The sequence below is a fragment of the Hippopotamus amphibius genome, chromosome 4 (genome assembly GCF_030028045.1).
Source record: "Hippopotamus amphibius kiboko isolate mHipAmp2 chromosome 4, mHipAmp2.hap2, whole genome shotgun sequence".
NCBI lineage: Eukaryota > Metazoa > Chordata > Mammalia > Artiodactyla > Hippopotamidae > Hippopotamus > Hippopotamus amphibius.
Genome location: NC_080189.1, coordinates 65,509,250 through 65,527,263, shown reverse-complemented (window position 1 = coordinate 65,527,263; position 18,014 = coordinate 65,509,250). Strand labels below are relative to the sequence as shown.

The 18,014-nt window shown below is 35.1% G+C and overlaps 1 protein-coding gene across 1 annotated transcript in view; it reads left to right on the top strand.

Annotated features, from left to right (window-relative positions):
• The window catches only part of THSD7A (thrombospondin type 1 domain containing 7A), a 423,961-nt gene that overhangs the window by 214,505 nt on the left and 191,442 nt on the right, over positions 1 to 18,014 (top strand). Inside the window, exons 3-4 of the mRNA XM_057732183.1 lie at positions 4,019 to 4,264; positions 6,984 to 7,165. Coding sequence (XP_057588166.1) covers positions 4,019 to 4,264; positions 6,984 to 7,165 — 428 coding nt within the window. The remainder of the gene's footprint in view (positions 1 to 4,018; positions 4,265 to 6,983; positions 7,166 to 18,014) is intronic.

Genomic DNA, 18,014 nt, shown 5'->3' with positions numbered 1-18,014 from the left:
AATATGGTAAGTGATTACTGTAGACTAATTCTATGGGAACTAAAAAAGATATATTTCTAGGGATCTTGTTTATAGATATGTTTGTAAGTGCCAAAATGAATTACATTTCTGAAAAGTCATATGTACTCATTATAGTCCATAGGCCTCATGAAATTGAGCTGGGTTCCACGTATTGGCTGGCTTATCAATTATGCCACTCTGGTGGCAGAGTGTTGCTTCTCAAGCTATCTACAGGGAAGGATCAGATTTTGGTTGCTCGTTTTCATTTTCATATTTGTTTGATTTCCTACTGATCCAGCAACATGGTCTTACTGTGTACATCTAGCATGTAGCTCACATCATATGCCCCTTACCATGGAATTCGTCATTAACAAAACTGCTCTATACCCTTTGCGTAGAATTGCGTCCACTGCTCACGTAACTAGGTGTTGCATACTTCAGCTTGCTATAACAGTGCCTCAGTATTTACTTTCAATTCCTGTGCTTAGCTCATTGCACACCCCTAACAGTCAGTTGCTCTCATCCATGGACTGCATTTTGACTAGTGCTGCTTTAGTGGGGTTTTCCTGTACTATATAGGCAGAAAACTAAAACATACTTCCCAAAGTCGCTTACAGCCAGGTTTCTGGAGGTGATTTAGATTCCAACAGTGCGCTAGGTGTGGGCTTGGATTCTGAACTGAGGTCAGGAGGAAGACAAAAGCACCCATCTCACAGGGAAGTTTGTGCCACGAGCGTGGCTTCCTGCAGCCACAAAAGCCAGCTGTATGGGTCAGAGAAATGGCGTTGTGATTCTGAGGGTTGAAGTTGTTCTTAGAAACCTTATCTTCCAGCCTATCCAGCTGTTTTATAAACCACCTAATATCTGATAATAAATCCTGTGATCTGCTCAGTTTCTGTTATCTATTAGAAGAAAGGCTATACTGTTAAACATTCATTTACCAACTGTAAATAGTGGATGGCTTCCATTTTTGAGTAGCCGAAAGACCTGTGTTCTCAAATTTCAGTGTGCTTATAGATCACCTGGGAATGTAGTTAAAATACTGATTCTGATTCAGTAGTGTAGCCTGGGGATCTGAGACTCTGCATGTCTAAGAAGCCCCCAGTTAATTGCGATGGTGTTGGTCCACAGACCAAACTTTTAGCAGCAAAATTCTAGATCAGACTAAGCCTTCAGGAATAACTTCCACTTCCAGAGCCCCTGACTGCAGATGTTAGACTTAAACAAGATAATGAGAAACTATTCTGATCCCTTTTATTACTTTCCCTGGATTAGAAACAGTGGGCTTATGGTGATTTCCAACCATAACCACTATGACTTCTTTTTTCTTTTTCGCCTTGTTAGAAACAAGAATAGAAAGTTTTTTTGTTTTTTGTTTTTGTTCTCTATATATCGATATCTATCCTATCTATCAGTCAGGAGGAGAGGAGAGAGAAAGGGATTAAACAAGTTCGATTCTAAGCAAAGAGACTTCAAATTTACAGATATCACTCTTTGGCCACCTCAATGCAGATATTCAGCCTACCTATTTGTAAGGGACACACAATGTAGCACCTGTATTAAACACTGTTAACATGTATCAGGAAAACGTATTTGGTTTGACTTTTCCATAATTGCTAAGTCCTCCTTAGAACAAGTAGCACATTTGCACAGTGCTAGGATGGTACAAATCCCAGGGCTGTGAAGTAGTGAAACTAGTGGATTCACAATGTGCCAGTAACCTTTGCATTGGCCTCAGCTATGGCAGTTGCTCTAACAGAGATTAACTGAGAAGTAGGGCAGTGTGATTAAGAAAATGGGCTCTGATTTTAGAAAAGCCAAGTTCAAATTACAGTTTAAAATTAAAACTGCTTACTAGCTATATGATCTTGAACATGTTCCCTAACCTTGCAGAGACTCCTTCCCTATAAAATGGAAAAAATAATGTACCCACGTAAAAGGATTATTGGAAGTATTAAATGAGGTAATATGAATTAAGTTTTAAACTTAAGACTACAAACTTGCAGATACACAAGACTCACAAGACTGCCATCTGGCATCAGTCTGCTTAGAAAGATATAGAACTTGTAATCATTGTAGCAACTATCATTCCTCATCTGTTGGGAATTTTCCTCAAAATCCATGTAGCACAGTTCAGGTGGAAGAAGACAGTTCTACATCATTCAGGTCCAAGAGCTGCCTTGGCTTTAAAGTCTCATGCCCCACAGGCTCTAATATACCTTGAAGTGATCCCATTGTCATAGCCTGCAAGGTCCCCACAAGAAGCAAACCCTGTTCTAAGAGCTGCCACATTCAGGAAAGCCCAAAGCTGTGGTCACCTACCAGGTAGTTTTAGTTTCCCCAAAGCAACTGAAATTTATCAGAATTGATCATTGAATCATAAATAATATTATCTAGTAACATAGCTGATATTTCAGCTTTCATCAGGTTAACAGATAACTGTAACTGGAGGTCTTTAACTGATGGTCAAATTCTCCACAAAAGATTAAAGGGATTGTTCATTGTCTGCCTCTGTATATAATATGAACCTAATAAGTATTGCAAAGAGGATAATATATGAGCATATATATATATGAACAATCTCATGAAGCATTAGAAATGTTATCTAAGAGAAAATTAAACATGGAGGGTTTTGTGAGAAAGGAGTTACACAGGTCATCATTTGGTTATTATTTTGCCTGATGTTCATGGATAAACTCATAAATGTTAGAGTGAAAACTTGTTCATCACAGAGGAAGTTTTGCTCTAAGGTCAGTGTTGTACCTAATGCATCGTTAATACTGAATACATGACATTTGAGTAAAAATGGGATCCTGGTTCTCTCTGTTGTTATAAGAAAAACAGACCTGACTCACAGGGCCCTTTTACTGCCACTCTCAGATGATTCTTCTGCCCAGACCTCTCAGCTCAGACAAATTGACCTTGACGTTTTGAGCTCTAATTGTCTCCTAGAATGCAATTTTCATACACATGCCAGTAGAATTAAAAAGATTGAATGTGAGTTGTTATATTAAAATGGACCTGCCTCTCTGTATGGTTGATTACCATAGTTAAATATAGCACCTGAATGATGAGACAGAATTATCAGTGAACTCTCCCATTGGAACAGATGCTCTATCATGGCAACATGTCTCCTGTGTCTTGTAAACATGAGCTACTAGTTATTGAGAGTGGGCAAGAGTTCAAGTAAGAATCCACACAAGGCCATCCAGTTCCAGGAAAACCCCTCAATGTGCATATGCCCTTAGTTGATGACATTTGTAACATCATCTTCATCTTTATATATAGACATTACAATTTAGAATTCAATATCCTTCTGATTCAAGAAGGATTAGACAGATAAGAATTTGAACATAAATACTTTAGCAATGACTAAATATTAGAGGTCTATTTGGAGGATATCGCTACAGTAATATAGCTTAAATAGATTTATAATTCTAATGCTTAAGATATATTTAATTAATATACTCATATGTATACCTTGCATTAAAGTATGAACTGGAAAAGCTGATATATTTGAATAAGCATACATCATAACTGTAATTGACAGCTAACAGTTCAAATGATATTAAAAATAATGTTAAGCATAAATTAAATTACTTTTTCTGTTCAAAACAATATTGTATTAGTTAGCCAGGCATGTTTATTTAAATCACAAAAAACGGAATGGAAATGATCATATGTTAACAGTTTTTGTTCCTCGTTTTCTAAATTAAATCTGGACTGAGTAAAAGGAACAATATGGTAAACATAGCTTCAGCTAATTTTGCTTAATCCCTTTGTTTTCTATTTCCTATGAATGGCTTAACAACTCTTACAAAATAGGAGGAAATGCAAATGTTAGCTTTGAGTCTAACAGCTTTTACACATCGTAAATGTTGATATATTTTCAATGAAATTGGAATTGCACCTCCAAGTAGAAATAAAAATTTCCCAGCTGATTTCACTCTGGAGTGTAGAAGACAAAGTTCATGCCTGTCTATAAGTCTGTGATGAGAATATTAATGCTCTTTTGCAGTTTTTGCCAACAAGAGAAGCTGCCGTTGACCTTCCAGGCCTGTGTGATCACCAAAGAGTGCCAGGTGTCAGAGTGGTCTGAGTGGAGCCCCTGCTCAAAAACGTGCCACGACACGGCATCCCCTAAAGGCACCCGAGTGAGGACGCGGCTCATCAGGCAGTTTCCTATCGGCAACGAGGAGTGTCCAGAACTTGAGGAAAAGGAGCCCTGTGTGTCTCAAGGAGATGGAGTTGCCCCCTGTGCCAAGTGAGTAAATAAAGGACGGCGGCCTCTGCTGCCCTGTCTGCCCAAACTGCATGTTCCTTTAGCCGTTTGATTTCAACTGGACAGTATGTTAAGAAATAGTGATTTTTACAAATTCTAAGTAGAAAAATATCTCTTTATAAACACTATCGCATAAAAAAAATGCTTGTTTTACAGAATAAAAGTGTCTTTAGCAAGCTGTATTTCCCAATCTCCTTGAAAGTTTGATTTTTAGCAGCAATTCTCTGTTTGTGTATTTTCTATAATGGGGGTTGGCAAGCTGTTTCTGTAAAGGAGAAGATAGTGAATATGTTAGTCTTTACGAGCCACATATGTCTCTGTCACAATGATTCAACCCTGCCGTTGGAGCTATAGGCAATATGTAAACAAATGAGTGTGGGTATGTTCCAATAACATTTATTTATAAAAATGGGACAGGTTGAATTTGGCCATAGTTTGTCAGCTAGGCTATAAGGTAAAATAAACTTTCAAAATACAGGCTCCCGTTGCTTATTGAGCAACTTCTATAAAAATTCAGTACTGTGTATAACAAATCCTATTGAATAGAGAAAATACTACATCAAAATAATGAGACTCTAATAAGCTTCTTCAGGACGAAGACTACTTGCTAACCTTGAGGGTGGGGGTTGTTTGTTTTTTAATCACTTTGCATGTGTCATAGGGCCAGTCACATAGTAAGTACCCAATAAATGTTCATTGAATTTGAATGAAAGAAGACTAATTTTGCAATATTTGGCAGTATAACTATATCCTTTTTAATCCTTAAAAAATACCATTTCCAAGACATTACTGTGAATTATCTTGGTGATAAATATATTTCAGCTTAGTTTGAATATAGAACGTTTAGGAAACAACTTACAGAATCTTAATTTCTCAGTAGATATGCACAAGCTTCATTGAAAGTTTCCCTGGAATATTTCAGACATTTGGAGAACATCCGTACAGCTTGAACTTCGTGAGCCAGTGAGGAGAAAAAATCACTACTGCTCCTCCTCCTCCCGTTTCTAACAGTAATAATAACAACAACAAAGACTAGTACTGATTCATACAAGATCTTTCCTTATGCAGCACTTTGGAATTATCCCTTCTCCCCTGATGTAACAAGTGACTGAACACTCGAGAGAGCTTCCTTCCTAGCTCCTCTGCCTATGCCGCTGACTGGTGTGTTCTCCTCTACATAACAGTTTCAGAGAAGTTGCCAGATTCTCTAATCAGAGTGTTTTGTCTGCTACAAGTTTCTTCCATTTTTTGTCTCAAGCTAGATGTTTTATTCTTTACCGTCTCAGATATTCAAGCACCATTAACGATTAATTAAAATAAATCTCTATTCTGAATCTCTTTCTTCTAACCCTTTATGGATATGGTAGCATTTTTTTTTTAGAATGTGTGATCAACTTACATTACTAAAAATTTATTTCTCTCACAAGACTCCTTAGGATGGCCTAAATTTGGACTACATTCTATAAAAAAATAAAATTTTCATTTTAACTCCCCTAATGAATGACTTGTTTGGTTTTACTTTCCTTCCCTCTCTCTCCTCCCAAGGCATCAATTATCCATGTTTTTAGAATTGACCTGAATGCTGCACTTCCTTTATAAATGTATGTCAAGAATGTTGTTCCTTGATGCCCCAGTCCTGTACCTCTGTTAAGCCATGAATCCCCACTTATAAAAATTGAAAAATGGGCATGAGGCTCAGTTTTACTGTCTTGAAACTTTACCATTGACAAAGCAAAGCATCTAGATCAGACACCTGAGAGCCCATTTAACCTTTTTGTCTAATTGAGATGAACATTAGCACACCCATTTGTGCCTATGTTGGCTGTTAATCTGATTACTAAGGAAGCATCTTGGTTAAAGTGACACAAAGTGCTACATGAGCCATTTTCTTTGTGCTTTTAGAATATCCATTTTCCTTGAGGTGGAGAAATGCCATCACTTTCTATCTTCATGGCATCGGGAAATTGTTCCCTGGCTATCTACTTAAAGCATGTGTTGGGCTGACAATCCCCTGACATTTTTTTCCCACATAATCTTGATTGGAGCTTTAATTTAGAATCACAGATCATCTTTCCTGTGTTCCACTGATTAGAAACATCAGCTCTTTTCATCATTCATCAGCACTCATCAGGGATGCTCAGTGCTACAGAAAAAGGAAAAAAACAAAACAAAAAAAAAACCACTCATCCTCAACAGTAAAGAGAAAACTCTGACTTATGTTATATTTTTATTACTAACACACAATTATAATTTTGATCCAGTACAAAGAAGCAATTTTCATGCATTTTATTAAAGACAGAACAAATGTTTGGGTTCATCATCATTTAGAATGTTTTCCATTCTCAGATTCAATCTTCCTTTGTTTATAAGCATCAAGGAAGGGCAAGCCTGAGTTCAGCTTAATTGAACATAAAATTTCATGTTTTCAGCATTATGCTCTCTTTTCATAAAATATTTATAAGTAACTTCCAGTAGTTGCAATTAAAACTGAATCATCTTAAATTTAACCTCTCTTTAAATGGAGCAGGGTGAGCATATAGAACAAGGGATTGAAACTGAACCTGTACCATAGATGTAGTCTAAGACTGATTCAAGAGGAAAGTATTTTTTCAGATTAGTTTTCTTGAGGAAAAAAAAACAGGAGTGGAGAAAAGTTTTATTCAGTAAACACATTGCCATTGCTGGCATTCTCTTTATCTAGGTATGGCTGGAGGACTACAGAGTGGACTGAGTGCCGTGTGGACCCTCTTCTCAGTCAGCAGGACAAGAGGCGAGGCAACCAGACGGCCCTCTGCGGAGGAGGGGTCCAGACCCGAGAGGTGTACTGCGTGCAGGCCAACGAGAACCTGCTCTCCTACTCAAACACCCACAAGGACAAAGAAGGTAAACTGTTTTCTTCTCAAGTACTCACCTGTGGAGACCACGCGTGGGGTCATCCTGCAGGGGTATATTTGTAGCCGTTTGGGGCATGAAAAGCCATGTTTCTGTTCACATTATGACTGATGTTCACTATGGGGAACATCTGTCTAACTTAGGGTTGTAAAAATAATTAATACAGTTCCATCTGTGGTCCAAATTCGTTCTGATTTACTGACAAGCCTCTCTTTAAATTTTGACTTCAGGTTCTGAGTCAAAATTTAGCAGGAGTAATTCATTATGAAAATAAAATAAAGATGTAAGGATACATATAGAATGCACGTAGGTGTCCCAAAGCCCATATTTTCTTTTCTTCATATAAGAAGTAAAACCTGCTTGTAGAAAAAAACACCTCATTTTTGCTGTTTACAAGGGGGTTGAAAAAAATAAGTTAATTATGGCATTGAGTGAAATTTTCAGTTTGAATTTAAAAGAAATAAATACAGAATAAAACCACAGGAAAAAGTCTTTAACCCAAAGGCATGATTTTTTTTCAGATCCTTTGATTAAACCCTTTGATTTGGAAGACATATGTTAGAATTTCTTTTTTTTTGTTTAAATCTCACTTTGGGGACCAGATGTGATAAATGTACAAAAGGATAAGTGAGTCCAAGATGGCCAGGGCTAAAAGGATATATTGTTAAATATTAATATCACTCTAAAATACTAATCACTATTGGATCAAGTTTATTTTCAATGAGCAGCCCTTTAGTGCACACAAATATGAGTCTTTTCAAGCAATGCTGTAGGCAGACCCTCTTACATTTCGCTACCTGAGGAAGTGCAGGACTTCTATCAGTAATACATTCAACATATAGTGACTAGTTGCCAGGAGAGTTCCCAAATTGTGTATGGTGGTGAGGATGAAAATATCAATACAAATTTCATGTCAGGAAAATGCTCACGGTCATCATGAGGGCACACAAACAGACCGATAGTTACAATGAAGTATGATATGCATTATAATGGAGTTTTAGAATAACTGTTGGGGGATGGTGGAAAGAGGCCCCTTCATAAAGGAAGGGGAACGTGAGCTGAGTTATGGTGCTTACAGTCCGTACACTTACGTGGGTCAGGAATGCAAGAGGGAGTTTATTCTAGGCAGAGGGGACTGCATGTATTAAAGATCCAAAAAGAGAGAAAAGAAAAAGAAATAGTCAGAGAAAGAATCTGACCAAGAATAATCAGAAAAGCAGACAGAAGAGAAAGAACCAAGAGAAATGGGTATTTCATAAAACAAAGGAAGAGATGGCTCCTTTGCCCCACCCGGCCCCCCGCCCCCCAAAATGAGTGGCACCAGTGATTCTTGAGACATAAGGACTAAAGGGTTGCATCTGCAGCTTGCAAAATTTAATTGTGTTATATCCACTAGCTTTACACAGCATGTCGACTCATTTAGGAATCTAGCCTAGGGAGACATTTTACTACTAATGCATCTCGAGGTTTTAAGGAAGTAACATAAAACATGTAATGTTAGTACATTAATATTTTCTTGGCCACTTTAATGGCTACATTTTTGACACTCTTAGGTGGATTTATTATACCAGTCCTTTCAGAGTAGGATAATTTCATTGCTAGAGGTAGATCAGATTTTAGTTTCTGAATGTCAGTTATATCCTGTAGGTTATTACTTTCAAAAGGTCCTTCAGAATTCTGAACGGCAGCCGGACATTTTTAAAAATCATTTTGTCATAGAATTCCCCTACTACTGCTGTCAAAACACTGCAGAGGAACAAAAATAAAAGCCACAGGAAAAAGGATAAATGCAAAGAATATTATTATTAAGATGTATCTGTTGCACTAAAGCAAATGCCAAAGCAGAGATTAATAGATATGGCAGTAGTCAATTTGCCTAAAGTTAATATTTAATCACGTAAGTGTGTAACATGAATAACTTAGGAATTTGTGTCCTTTCATGTCGAATACCCAGAATATTAATAAGCCTTTTATAGTGTTTGCAAAAACAGTTGATTCTCACTAAAAGTTGAAGCTTTTTTTCTCAGAAGTTAGAATATGTGAGTTCCCTGTAGAAATACTTAACATTTCCCTACAGGAAACTTGTTTAATACACCAGCATCCCAAGGGTGACATGTAAAGACTGTAAATATGTGTGAATGGAGAAGAATTAGACTGTGGGCTGTGAAGATTGTTCACAGTCTATCTTCTTCAATAAATATGAGAGAATGAAAGCTTAGATTATAAAAACAGGGAAACCTCTCAAAATAACTCCCTCATTAAATCCTAATAGGAAGATACTGATCTCAAGAAATCCTGACTGTGTAACCCTGAACAGCCTACCCTAAGAGCAATTCATATTGCACTTAATTTGAAGAATCTACACTGTTGTTTTTGTAGATTCACACTGTGTTCTATAAATGTCTTGTTTTCACATGTAACCAAACTATTAAAAATATCTTAACTCAAAATAAAAATACTCTAGCTCAAAAATAAATTTCTTGATACAAAAAAAAATACTGAAAATAAGTGATGTGAAATTCACATAAACTTCCTTTATTACCTTGGTACATTATATTACACAGCAGAATGATAATATGACTACCTTAGCACAAAGGCAGGATCACATTAAATCGCTTTATTCATTGGCATATTTACTACTGTTAACTGACTCACACTACACGAGGCCATAAAAATTCTTTCCCTTGAAGCTAGTATATTTAATTTTCAGAAAATTGAAATATTTATTATTAAAGTACTTACAAAGCATAAAGTATGTTTTTCAAAACTTGATATGAGTTGAATTACCAGAATACTTATTAAGTTAGTGATGGCATCTATAAACAATAGAAAAATATATCTACTTGATATTGGAGAGTATCCACATTTTATTCATGGAACTCTCCCATTCTAACACAATATTCAGGTGATCAAAATTTCCATTATCACTTCTTTAGAAGAAAGGCTTGACAAGTTCTCTACTGAGAAGAGTTAGTAGTAAAATCTTTGACAGTTTCTGTCAGCTGGCTGTTCAGAATTCTAGTAGGCTTGAACAATATCCAACTTATGCTGGCATGAAATCTGTCCTCCTCAGAATAGGACAGGAAGAGGCCTTACCCATGGGGAGGTTATCAGTGTAAGTCCTAGAAAGCTGATGAAGATGTTGCTGATCATTGGATGCATGAACGTGAGTTGACTTTTTTTAGGAGTTCAACGTGAAATGAAAGTATGTTTTAGCTATAGTAACTCAAGGAATTCTTCCATTTGATACAGATTGAGCATGTTTTTAAATGAGGGTAACCAAAGGTATTGGTTATAAAGCACCATAAAGTTTACTGTGATTTATATTACGGGAAATTTTAGAACATTTTTTTGTGGAAAACATATCAAATAATCCACACTGAAATCTGGATAAGGTCTGTGGGATTTGAGGTTATTAAGAAAGACAGCCTGGATAATGAGCCTGTATGATAACATAGAATGAGTGAGATAAATTATCAGAAAGTTTAGGAGGATCACTGGAAAGATGGATTGAGGGAAGGATGATTGTACTGGGTAGACAGCAGGATGAATAAAGAGCTCATGTTTTCCCATGTTTTGCCAAAAAATAAGAGTAAAATAGTCACCATCCCTAAATGGAATGCAAATTCTTTATAGCTGTAGCCTTTAATCTACAGTTTCCACAAACTAGCCCACTTCAGTCAAAACTATTTTGAAAAAAAAAAAAAAAAGACTATGCTTATGGGAAATAGTCCCTGGTATTTCAGAAAGTAAATATCAGAGTACATCGAAGTCTAATGCTGCACCTTTCCTATCCATAACTTTTGAAAGAACAGGTGAATGAGACTATTTTATATAACATTTCAATCAGAAATGTGTATCAGGATTCTCTGTACATTCCCTGATAAAATTCTTAAACCCTCTAGGAAAGATAGTAGTTTACTTTTAGTTTCCATTTTGCCAGAAATAGATTAAAGCTGTCCCATGAAATAGAAATGATTTTGTGTTTCTTGTCTTCCTATAACATCATTATATAGATATAAATTATAGAAAAACATAAAATGATTTTTAAATTTACCAACTTTAAAATGTCACTAGGATACCATAATTATATAAGCATGTATAAAGTTTGGTTAGGAACACATTTGTTGTAGTAAATTAATGAAGGTATGTACAGTTTTCATAATTTATCATTATACTTTTAAACACACCACTTTGTACTCTTCCAATTTTCCTATGGTAAATGAAGAAGGAACTAAATCACATAGTGGCTACATTTGGGAAACATAGCCTACACTGATGCAGTGGGATATAAAAAGCACTGTGATATAATTATAGAATAATTAAAACATAGGAAATCCCTGAAGGAATCAGACCTTCCTTGGAAATTGTTCCTTTGGATGTTTTCTGGGAGAGAAGCACTGTTTCTCTATGAAATTTCTCTGTGATCAGTAGATTACAAAATGGAAAGTGAGAGGCCAAGAGGTTTCAGCCTCTGGGATGGAGGCTAATAAAAGCTTACATGCTGGGAATTAGATTAAGCTGGTCATGGTCTACCCCAGAGGTAACTTACAGTTTTTTTGTAGAGGAGGAACTTACTAATGACATGTCAGGAAGAATTCAACCAAAAAGGCAATCAAAGAAAAATATAATGAAGCAACTCAGAAGTCAGGTAAACATGAAAACAATGCTTATAATATCTTTGACTTAGTCAGTGTTTAATGAACACTTGTTGTTTGACATGATTATTCTCCTCTTTGTAAAATAATACAATTTTCTTTTAAATTTCTCTGAAAGTTATCTCTTCAATGTTTCAGGTACACTTAAACGTTCTCTATTTCTGCTACCAGCCATATCCACACATACCATTCTTCACCCTTGAATAATTAACTATTCACACCTCTGACTGAATAGAGGGAACAGGATCTAGTTGTTAGATCAAATGATGAGAGTCAACATGTATGCACTTTGTTTCAGGTTGGCCACTCATTTAAGAGAATATTTTTATGTCTATTTTGCTCTTTCTAATTATAGAGATAGCTTAAAAATCTTTTGAATTTTCATCTTAAGGCTACTTTCAAGAGAACCCCAGACAGATAACCAGGAAATCTGGTTTTCGTTTCTGCTTGCCCTTATATCCTGATGCACATTTCTTAACTTTATTTATCTAAAAATGGCTATTTAATGACTCTTATGTTTCCAGTAATATGGCAGACTTGAATAGCTGAAAATCGTGATTTAGACATTCAGAATACAATACTGTTTTAAATACTTTTAAGAGCAGAACTGAGGTCTTGATTAACTAAACGATTTCCCAAAACAAACCATGAAGGCTGAGTTGATGCTTTCTGTGGTTGCCCTTGGGTAGGGATGGTACAGGAGAAGGGTTTACATTATGGGGACTTGGGGGAGTGGAACCAGTAAGAGGCATGACATACACTTGTACTCAGAGAAAGAGAGAACAAGCAGAAATACTGCATTACTTCATCAACATCAAAGGGTTGTAGCATCAATGAGTGAGAAAAGAAATTCAACTTACTTTTAGAGGGAGATAATGAAGCAGATCAGCTTCAGCCTTGGATCAGGGCAAAGACAAATCTCTCCTAAAAATTCTAACTATGGGCATGTAGTCATATGAGTTTAAGTTTCAAATTTATGTTACTTCCATAAGTCCAAAGACCACTAAGCTGAAAATTAATATGAGAAATTGTATCAGGCAATGATATTACCAAGGTGCCTGACATAGCAAAAGCAAAAACTCTAAAGAGGGGGATACCTTAATCTAAGCTGCATGATGTTTCCAGATAAACTACACCATTCAAAATTGTGAACTACATGAGGAAAACTAATTCATTGTAAACAAGATTTAAAATGCCTAACAAATAGTAAAATTAGACTTGGAAGTTTGGCAGTATTAGAAAAAGCAGATATGAACTTTAAAATACGTATGCCAAAACTTATTTAAGATGTAAAGGAAAAATTAAAACATTAAATATGAGTCACAATTTAAAAGACCAGATTTAAAAAAAAAGAAAAAGTAAAGAAACAGAAGTTCTAGAACTGAAAAATAATTTAACTGGAAATAAATAAATGGGTAGATTCCACAGGTTGAAATAAACAATTATCAGTAAACTAAAGACAAATGTAAGCAAATTATTCAAAATGCAACACTGAAAATAGAAGTTGAGAATAAAAGCGAGGATAACAGTCATGCAGAATTAAACAAGAAGGTTCAGAATGAAAGAATCAAGAGAAAAGATGAGAGAATTGTCTAGAATTGATGAAAGATGAGAAGGTACATAATCAAGAAAATTTGAAGCAGAATAATAATATATGTACGCTTTATATAAAATGTGGTGAGTTCTCAGCTCATCAACTCCAAAGACATATTAAAAGGAATAGAGAGAAGGAAAAAATTAATCACAAAAGAATTAACAAATTGAAATTCTCAACAGCTACAAAAGATCAAAATGATAAAAATAACATATTGAAAGTACTGAAAGGAAAATAACTGTCAACTTAAAACTATTTATCCAGTTACATATCATTGAAAACTATGGGCAAAATTAAGACAAAAGTGAACACTCACTGAAAGTACTGCTGAATGATGTTTAGAAAGAAAGAAGCTGAACTCAGAAAGAGAAGAATTCAAGATGTGCAAAGAATTTGGTAAGCACTTGGGTAATCTAAATAAGTATAGATATCTGTGAAGCAACAACAATAATTTTCATGATTAAAACACTATAAATTAGTTAATGAACAGCAATATATGACAGGAGGAAATGATAAGGAGTATATTGTTTGGGAAAGGTAGAGATACTGAACCCCTTCTATATTACTGAGCTGTTTTGCCTGTTAAAAATTAAGAATAATTATTAACATAAAAATACATTATGTATATATACACACACACATACACGTTTTTCTAAAAGGAACTAAATAAAAATCGTTCAATTCAATAAAAGTACTGAATAAGAGAAAGAAAATCATTGTTTTCTTAGAGGTGATCTAATTAATACCAAATAAAGAAGACTAAACATTCAGAAATATGTCAAAGGTTATTACAGAAAATCATTTTGTTTTAGTTATTATTATGAGACCAACCAAATATATCATGTGTATTTTGTTATGCTCAAACTAAGAGTTTGGATTATTCAGTGCAAATGTACCACAGCTGGAAAATGCATAAACACATGAAGAGATCACACATTGTATTTTCCAGGCAGTAATGCTGTCTTTATATACAAAGTGCAGCTGAAAATATTGTTTTATCAAAGAAATAACATGAGATTGATTTAAATTATATATGCATGCAATGTCAAAACTATCTAGAAGATTGTATGGTTGGATTGATTAAATAGCATTTGATAGAAAATTTTCTTGAATAATCAAAAATGCCCAGAATTTTTTCCAGCATCTTTAGAGTGAAGAATCATCTTCACAAACATAAAACTGAATAAAAAATTATGTTGCTAACTTGATATTGTTCAATGAAACATGAGAATGATTGCAAACTTTTAAAATTGAAGAGAAATATCTGAAAATTAATATTTCAAACCTATCTCCCCTTTGTATCATTTTCATTTTTGCCCAGTTTCCTAATGGGAAAGGTAAATGACACTGGCTTGACTATCTAGACAAAGGTAATAATGACAAAGGAATTATTACCCAGAGAAGATAATAAAATTCATTATGTATATTGGTGTCTCTGACAAAGCCATAGATGGTGTGCTGTTAAATATGTGAGTGATATTAGGCTAGTAAGGATAAAACATACTGGATAATAATTTTATAATGCAAAAAGATATTAATAGGCTAGACACATTGAAATTTCTCCAACAATACAAAGTCTAATGAAATACTTACAACAAATACCTACACTTAAGACCCAAGTGCCCACTCTAAAAAGAAATAATTGTATAATAATGGTGATGATGATGATATGATGACAGTGAGAGTATTGTTTGTGTTTATGAAGACACTATGTTAATTATTTGGTTGCTGTGAAGATTAAATGCTTAATGTGGGAAAGGAACAGTTGGCATCAATTGCTTAATATTATTTATTATTTTTTATTAGAGTTGATTTACAATGCTGTGTTAGTTTCAGGTGTACAGCAAAGTGATTGTTATTTATATATATTTATATATATATTCTTTTTCAGATTCTTTTCCATTATAGTTTATTACAAGATATTGAATATAGTTCCTTGTGCTATACAATAGGACCTTGTTGTTTATTTTTTAAAATTTTTATTGGAGTATAGTTTGATTACAATGCTGTGTTAGTTTCAGATGTACAGTAAAATGAATCAGTTATACATATATATACATATATCCACTCTTTTTTAGATTCTTTTCCCATATAAGTCATTACAGATTATTGAGTAGAGTACCCTGTGCTATCCAATAGTTCTTCATCAGTTATCTATTTTATATATAGTAGTGTGTATATGTCAATCCCAATCTCCCAGTTTATCCCTCTTCCCCTTTCCCCCTTGGTAACCACAAGTTTGTTTTCTACATCTGTGACTCTATTTCTGTTTTGTAAATAAGTTCATTTGTATCATTTTTGTTTAGATGCTACATATAAGTGATATCATATGATATTTGTCTTTCTCTTTCTGACTTACTTCACTCAGTATGACAGTCTCTAGGTCAATCCATGTTGCTGCAGATGGCATTATTTCATTCTTTTCTGTGGCTGAGTAATATTCCATTGTATATATCTTGTTTATCCACTGCCCTGTCGATGGACATTTACGTTGCTTCCATGTCTTGGCTATTGTAAATAGTGCTGCAGTGAACACTGGGGTGCATATATTTTTTAAGTTATGTTTTTCTCCAGATATACACCCAGGAGTGGGATTGCTGGGTCATATAGTAGTTCTATTTTTAATTTTTTAAGGAACCTCCATACTGTTCTCCATAGTGGTTGTACCAATTTACGTTCCCACCAACAGTGTAGGAGGGTTCCCTCTTCTCCACAGCCTCTCTACCATTTATTGTTGTAGATTTTTTGATGTTAGCCATTCTGACCAGTGTGAAGTGATACTTCAGTGTAGTTTTGATTTGCATTTCTCTAACAATTAGTGATACTGAGCATCTTTTCATGTGCTTTTTGGACATCCATATGTCTTCTTTGGAGAAATGTCTATTTAGATCTTCTGCCCATGTTTTGATTGGGTTGTTTGTTTTTTGATATTGAGCTGCATGAGCTGCTTGTATATTTTGGAGATTAATCCTTTGTCGGTCACTTTATTTGCAAATTATGTATAGAAGTTTGTATCTGCTGATCTCAAACTCCTAATTTATCCTTCTCCCCTTCCCCCTTTGGTAACCATAGGTTTGTTTTCTGTGTTTGTTAGTCTCTTTCTGTTTGGTAAATAAATTAATTTGTATCATTTTTTTAAAATTCCACATATAAGTGATATCATGTGATATTTGTCTTTCTCTGACTTACTTCACTTAGTATGATAATCTCTAGATCCATCCATGTTGCTGCAAATGACATTATTTCATTCTCTTTTATGGCTAATATTCCTTCATGTGTGTGTGTGTGTGTATATATATATATATATATCTTCTTTATCTATTCATCTGTAGATGAACCTTGAGGTTGCTTCCATGTCTTGGCTGTTGTAAATAGTGTTGCTGTGAACACTGGGGTGCATGCATCTTTTCAAATTAGAGTTTTGTTTGAATGTATGCCCAGGAGTGGGATTGCCAGATCATATGGTAACTCTATTTTAGTTTTTTAAAGAACCTGCATACTGTTCTCCATAGTGGCTGCACTAATTCACATTTCCACCAGTACTGTAGAAGGGTTCCCTTTTCTCCAAGCCCTCTCCAGCATTTATTATTTGTAGACCTTTTGATGATGGCCTTTCTGACTGGTGTGAGGTGGTATCTCATTGTAGGTTTCTTTTAAGCTCTTTATTGAAGTATAATTGCTTTACACTGTTGTGTCAGTTTCTGCTGTACACCACAGTGAATCAGCTGTATTTATACATATATCCCCATATCCCCTCCCTCTCGCAGCTCCTTCCCACGCTCCCTATCCAGCCCCTCTAAGTCATCACCCATCATCGAGATCAACTCGATGCAGCAGCTTCCCACTAGCTATCTAGTTTACATTTGGTAGTGTATATATGTCAGTGCTACTCTCTCATTGTAGTTTTGATTTGCATTTCTCTATTAATTAGCGATGTTGAGATCCTTCTCATGTGTCAGTGGGTTAATGTTAAACTCATTCTGTGTCTGTTCTCCCAAGTGTTACTTCTGAACATCAATTACAGTCTGATCAATGAAGTGCTAAAATTTGGATATCTCACTTGATAGTCCTTCATTCACTCAATAAATACTTATTGAGCAGCTGTTAGTTTGCAGCACTGATTTAGGTGTTGAAGACAGAATGTTTTAAAAAGCAGACTTGATCCCTGTCCTCAGGGAGCGTATAACCTACTAGTAGCCTTGCATTTAAAGCTTTGTTTACTAGAGGTTCAGAGTTGCCCCTTCACAAGGCTAACATGGAGAGACTTCTACAGACATGCCTGTTCGGGGCTCTTCAGTTAAAATCTGAAAATATACTATAACCGTGGTGCATCCTTATCAAAGACCCTTTACCCTTTATTTATTGGGAACATTATTTTTTTCTGGAAATCACATATTTTTAAAATGTAGTTTAATAACCACCTGTATGCTTTAAGAAAATGCAAAAATCCCAGGATATTATCTACTGAGATTGTGATTCTGTAGATCTGAAATGAGTACAGGAATCTCTTTTTTATAAGCACTCTGGTGATAATAGTCAGTAGATGATTTTACCATAAAGCTCATGACAGTCCTTTTAAAAATCCCTT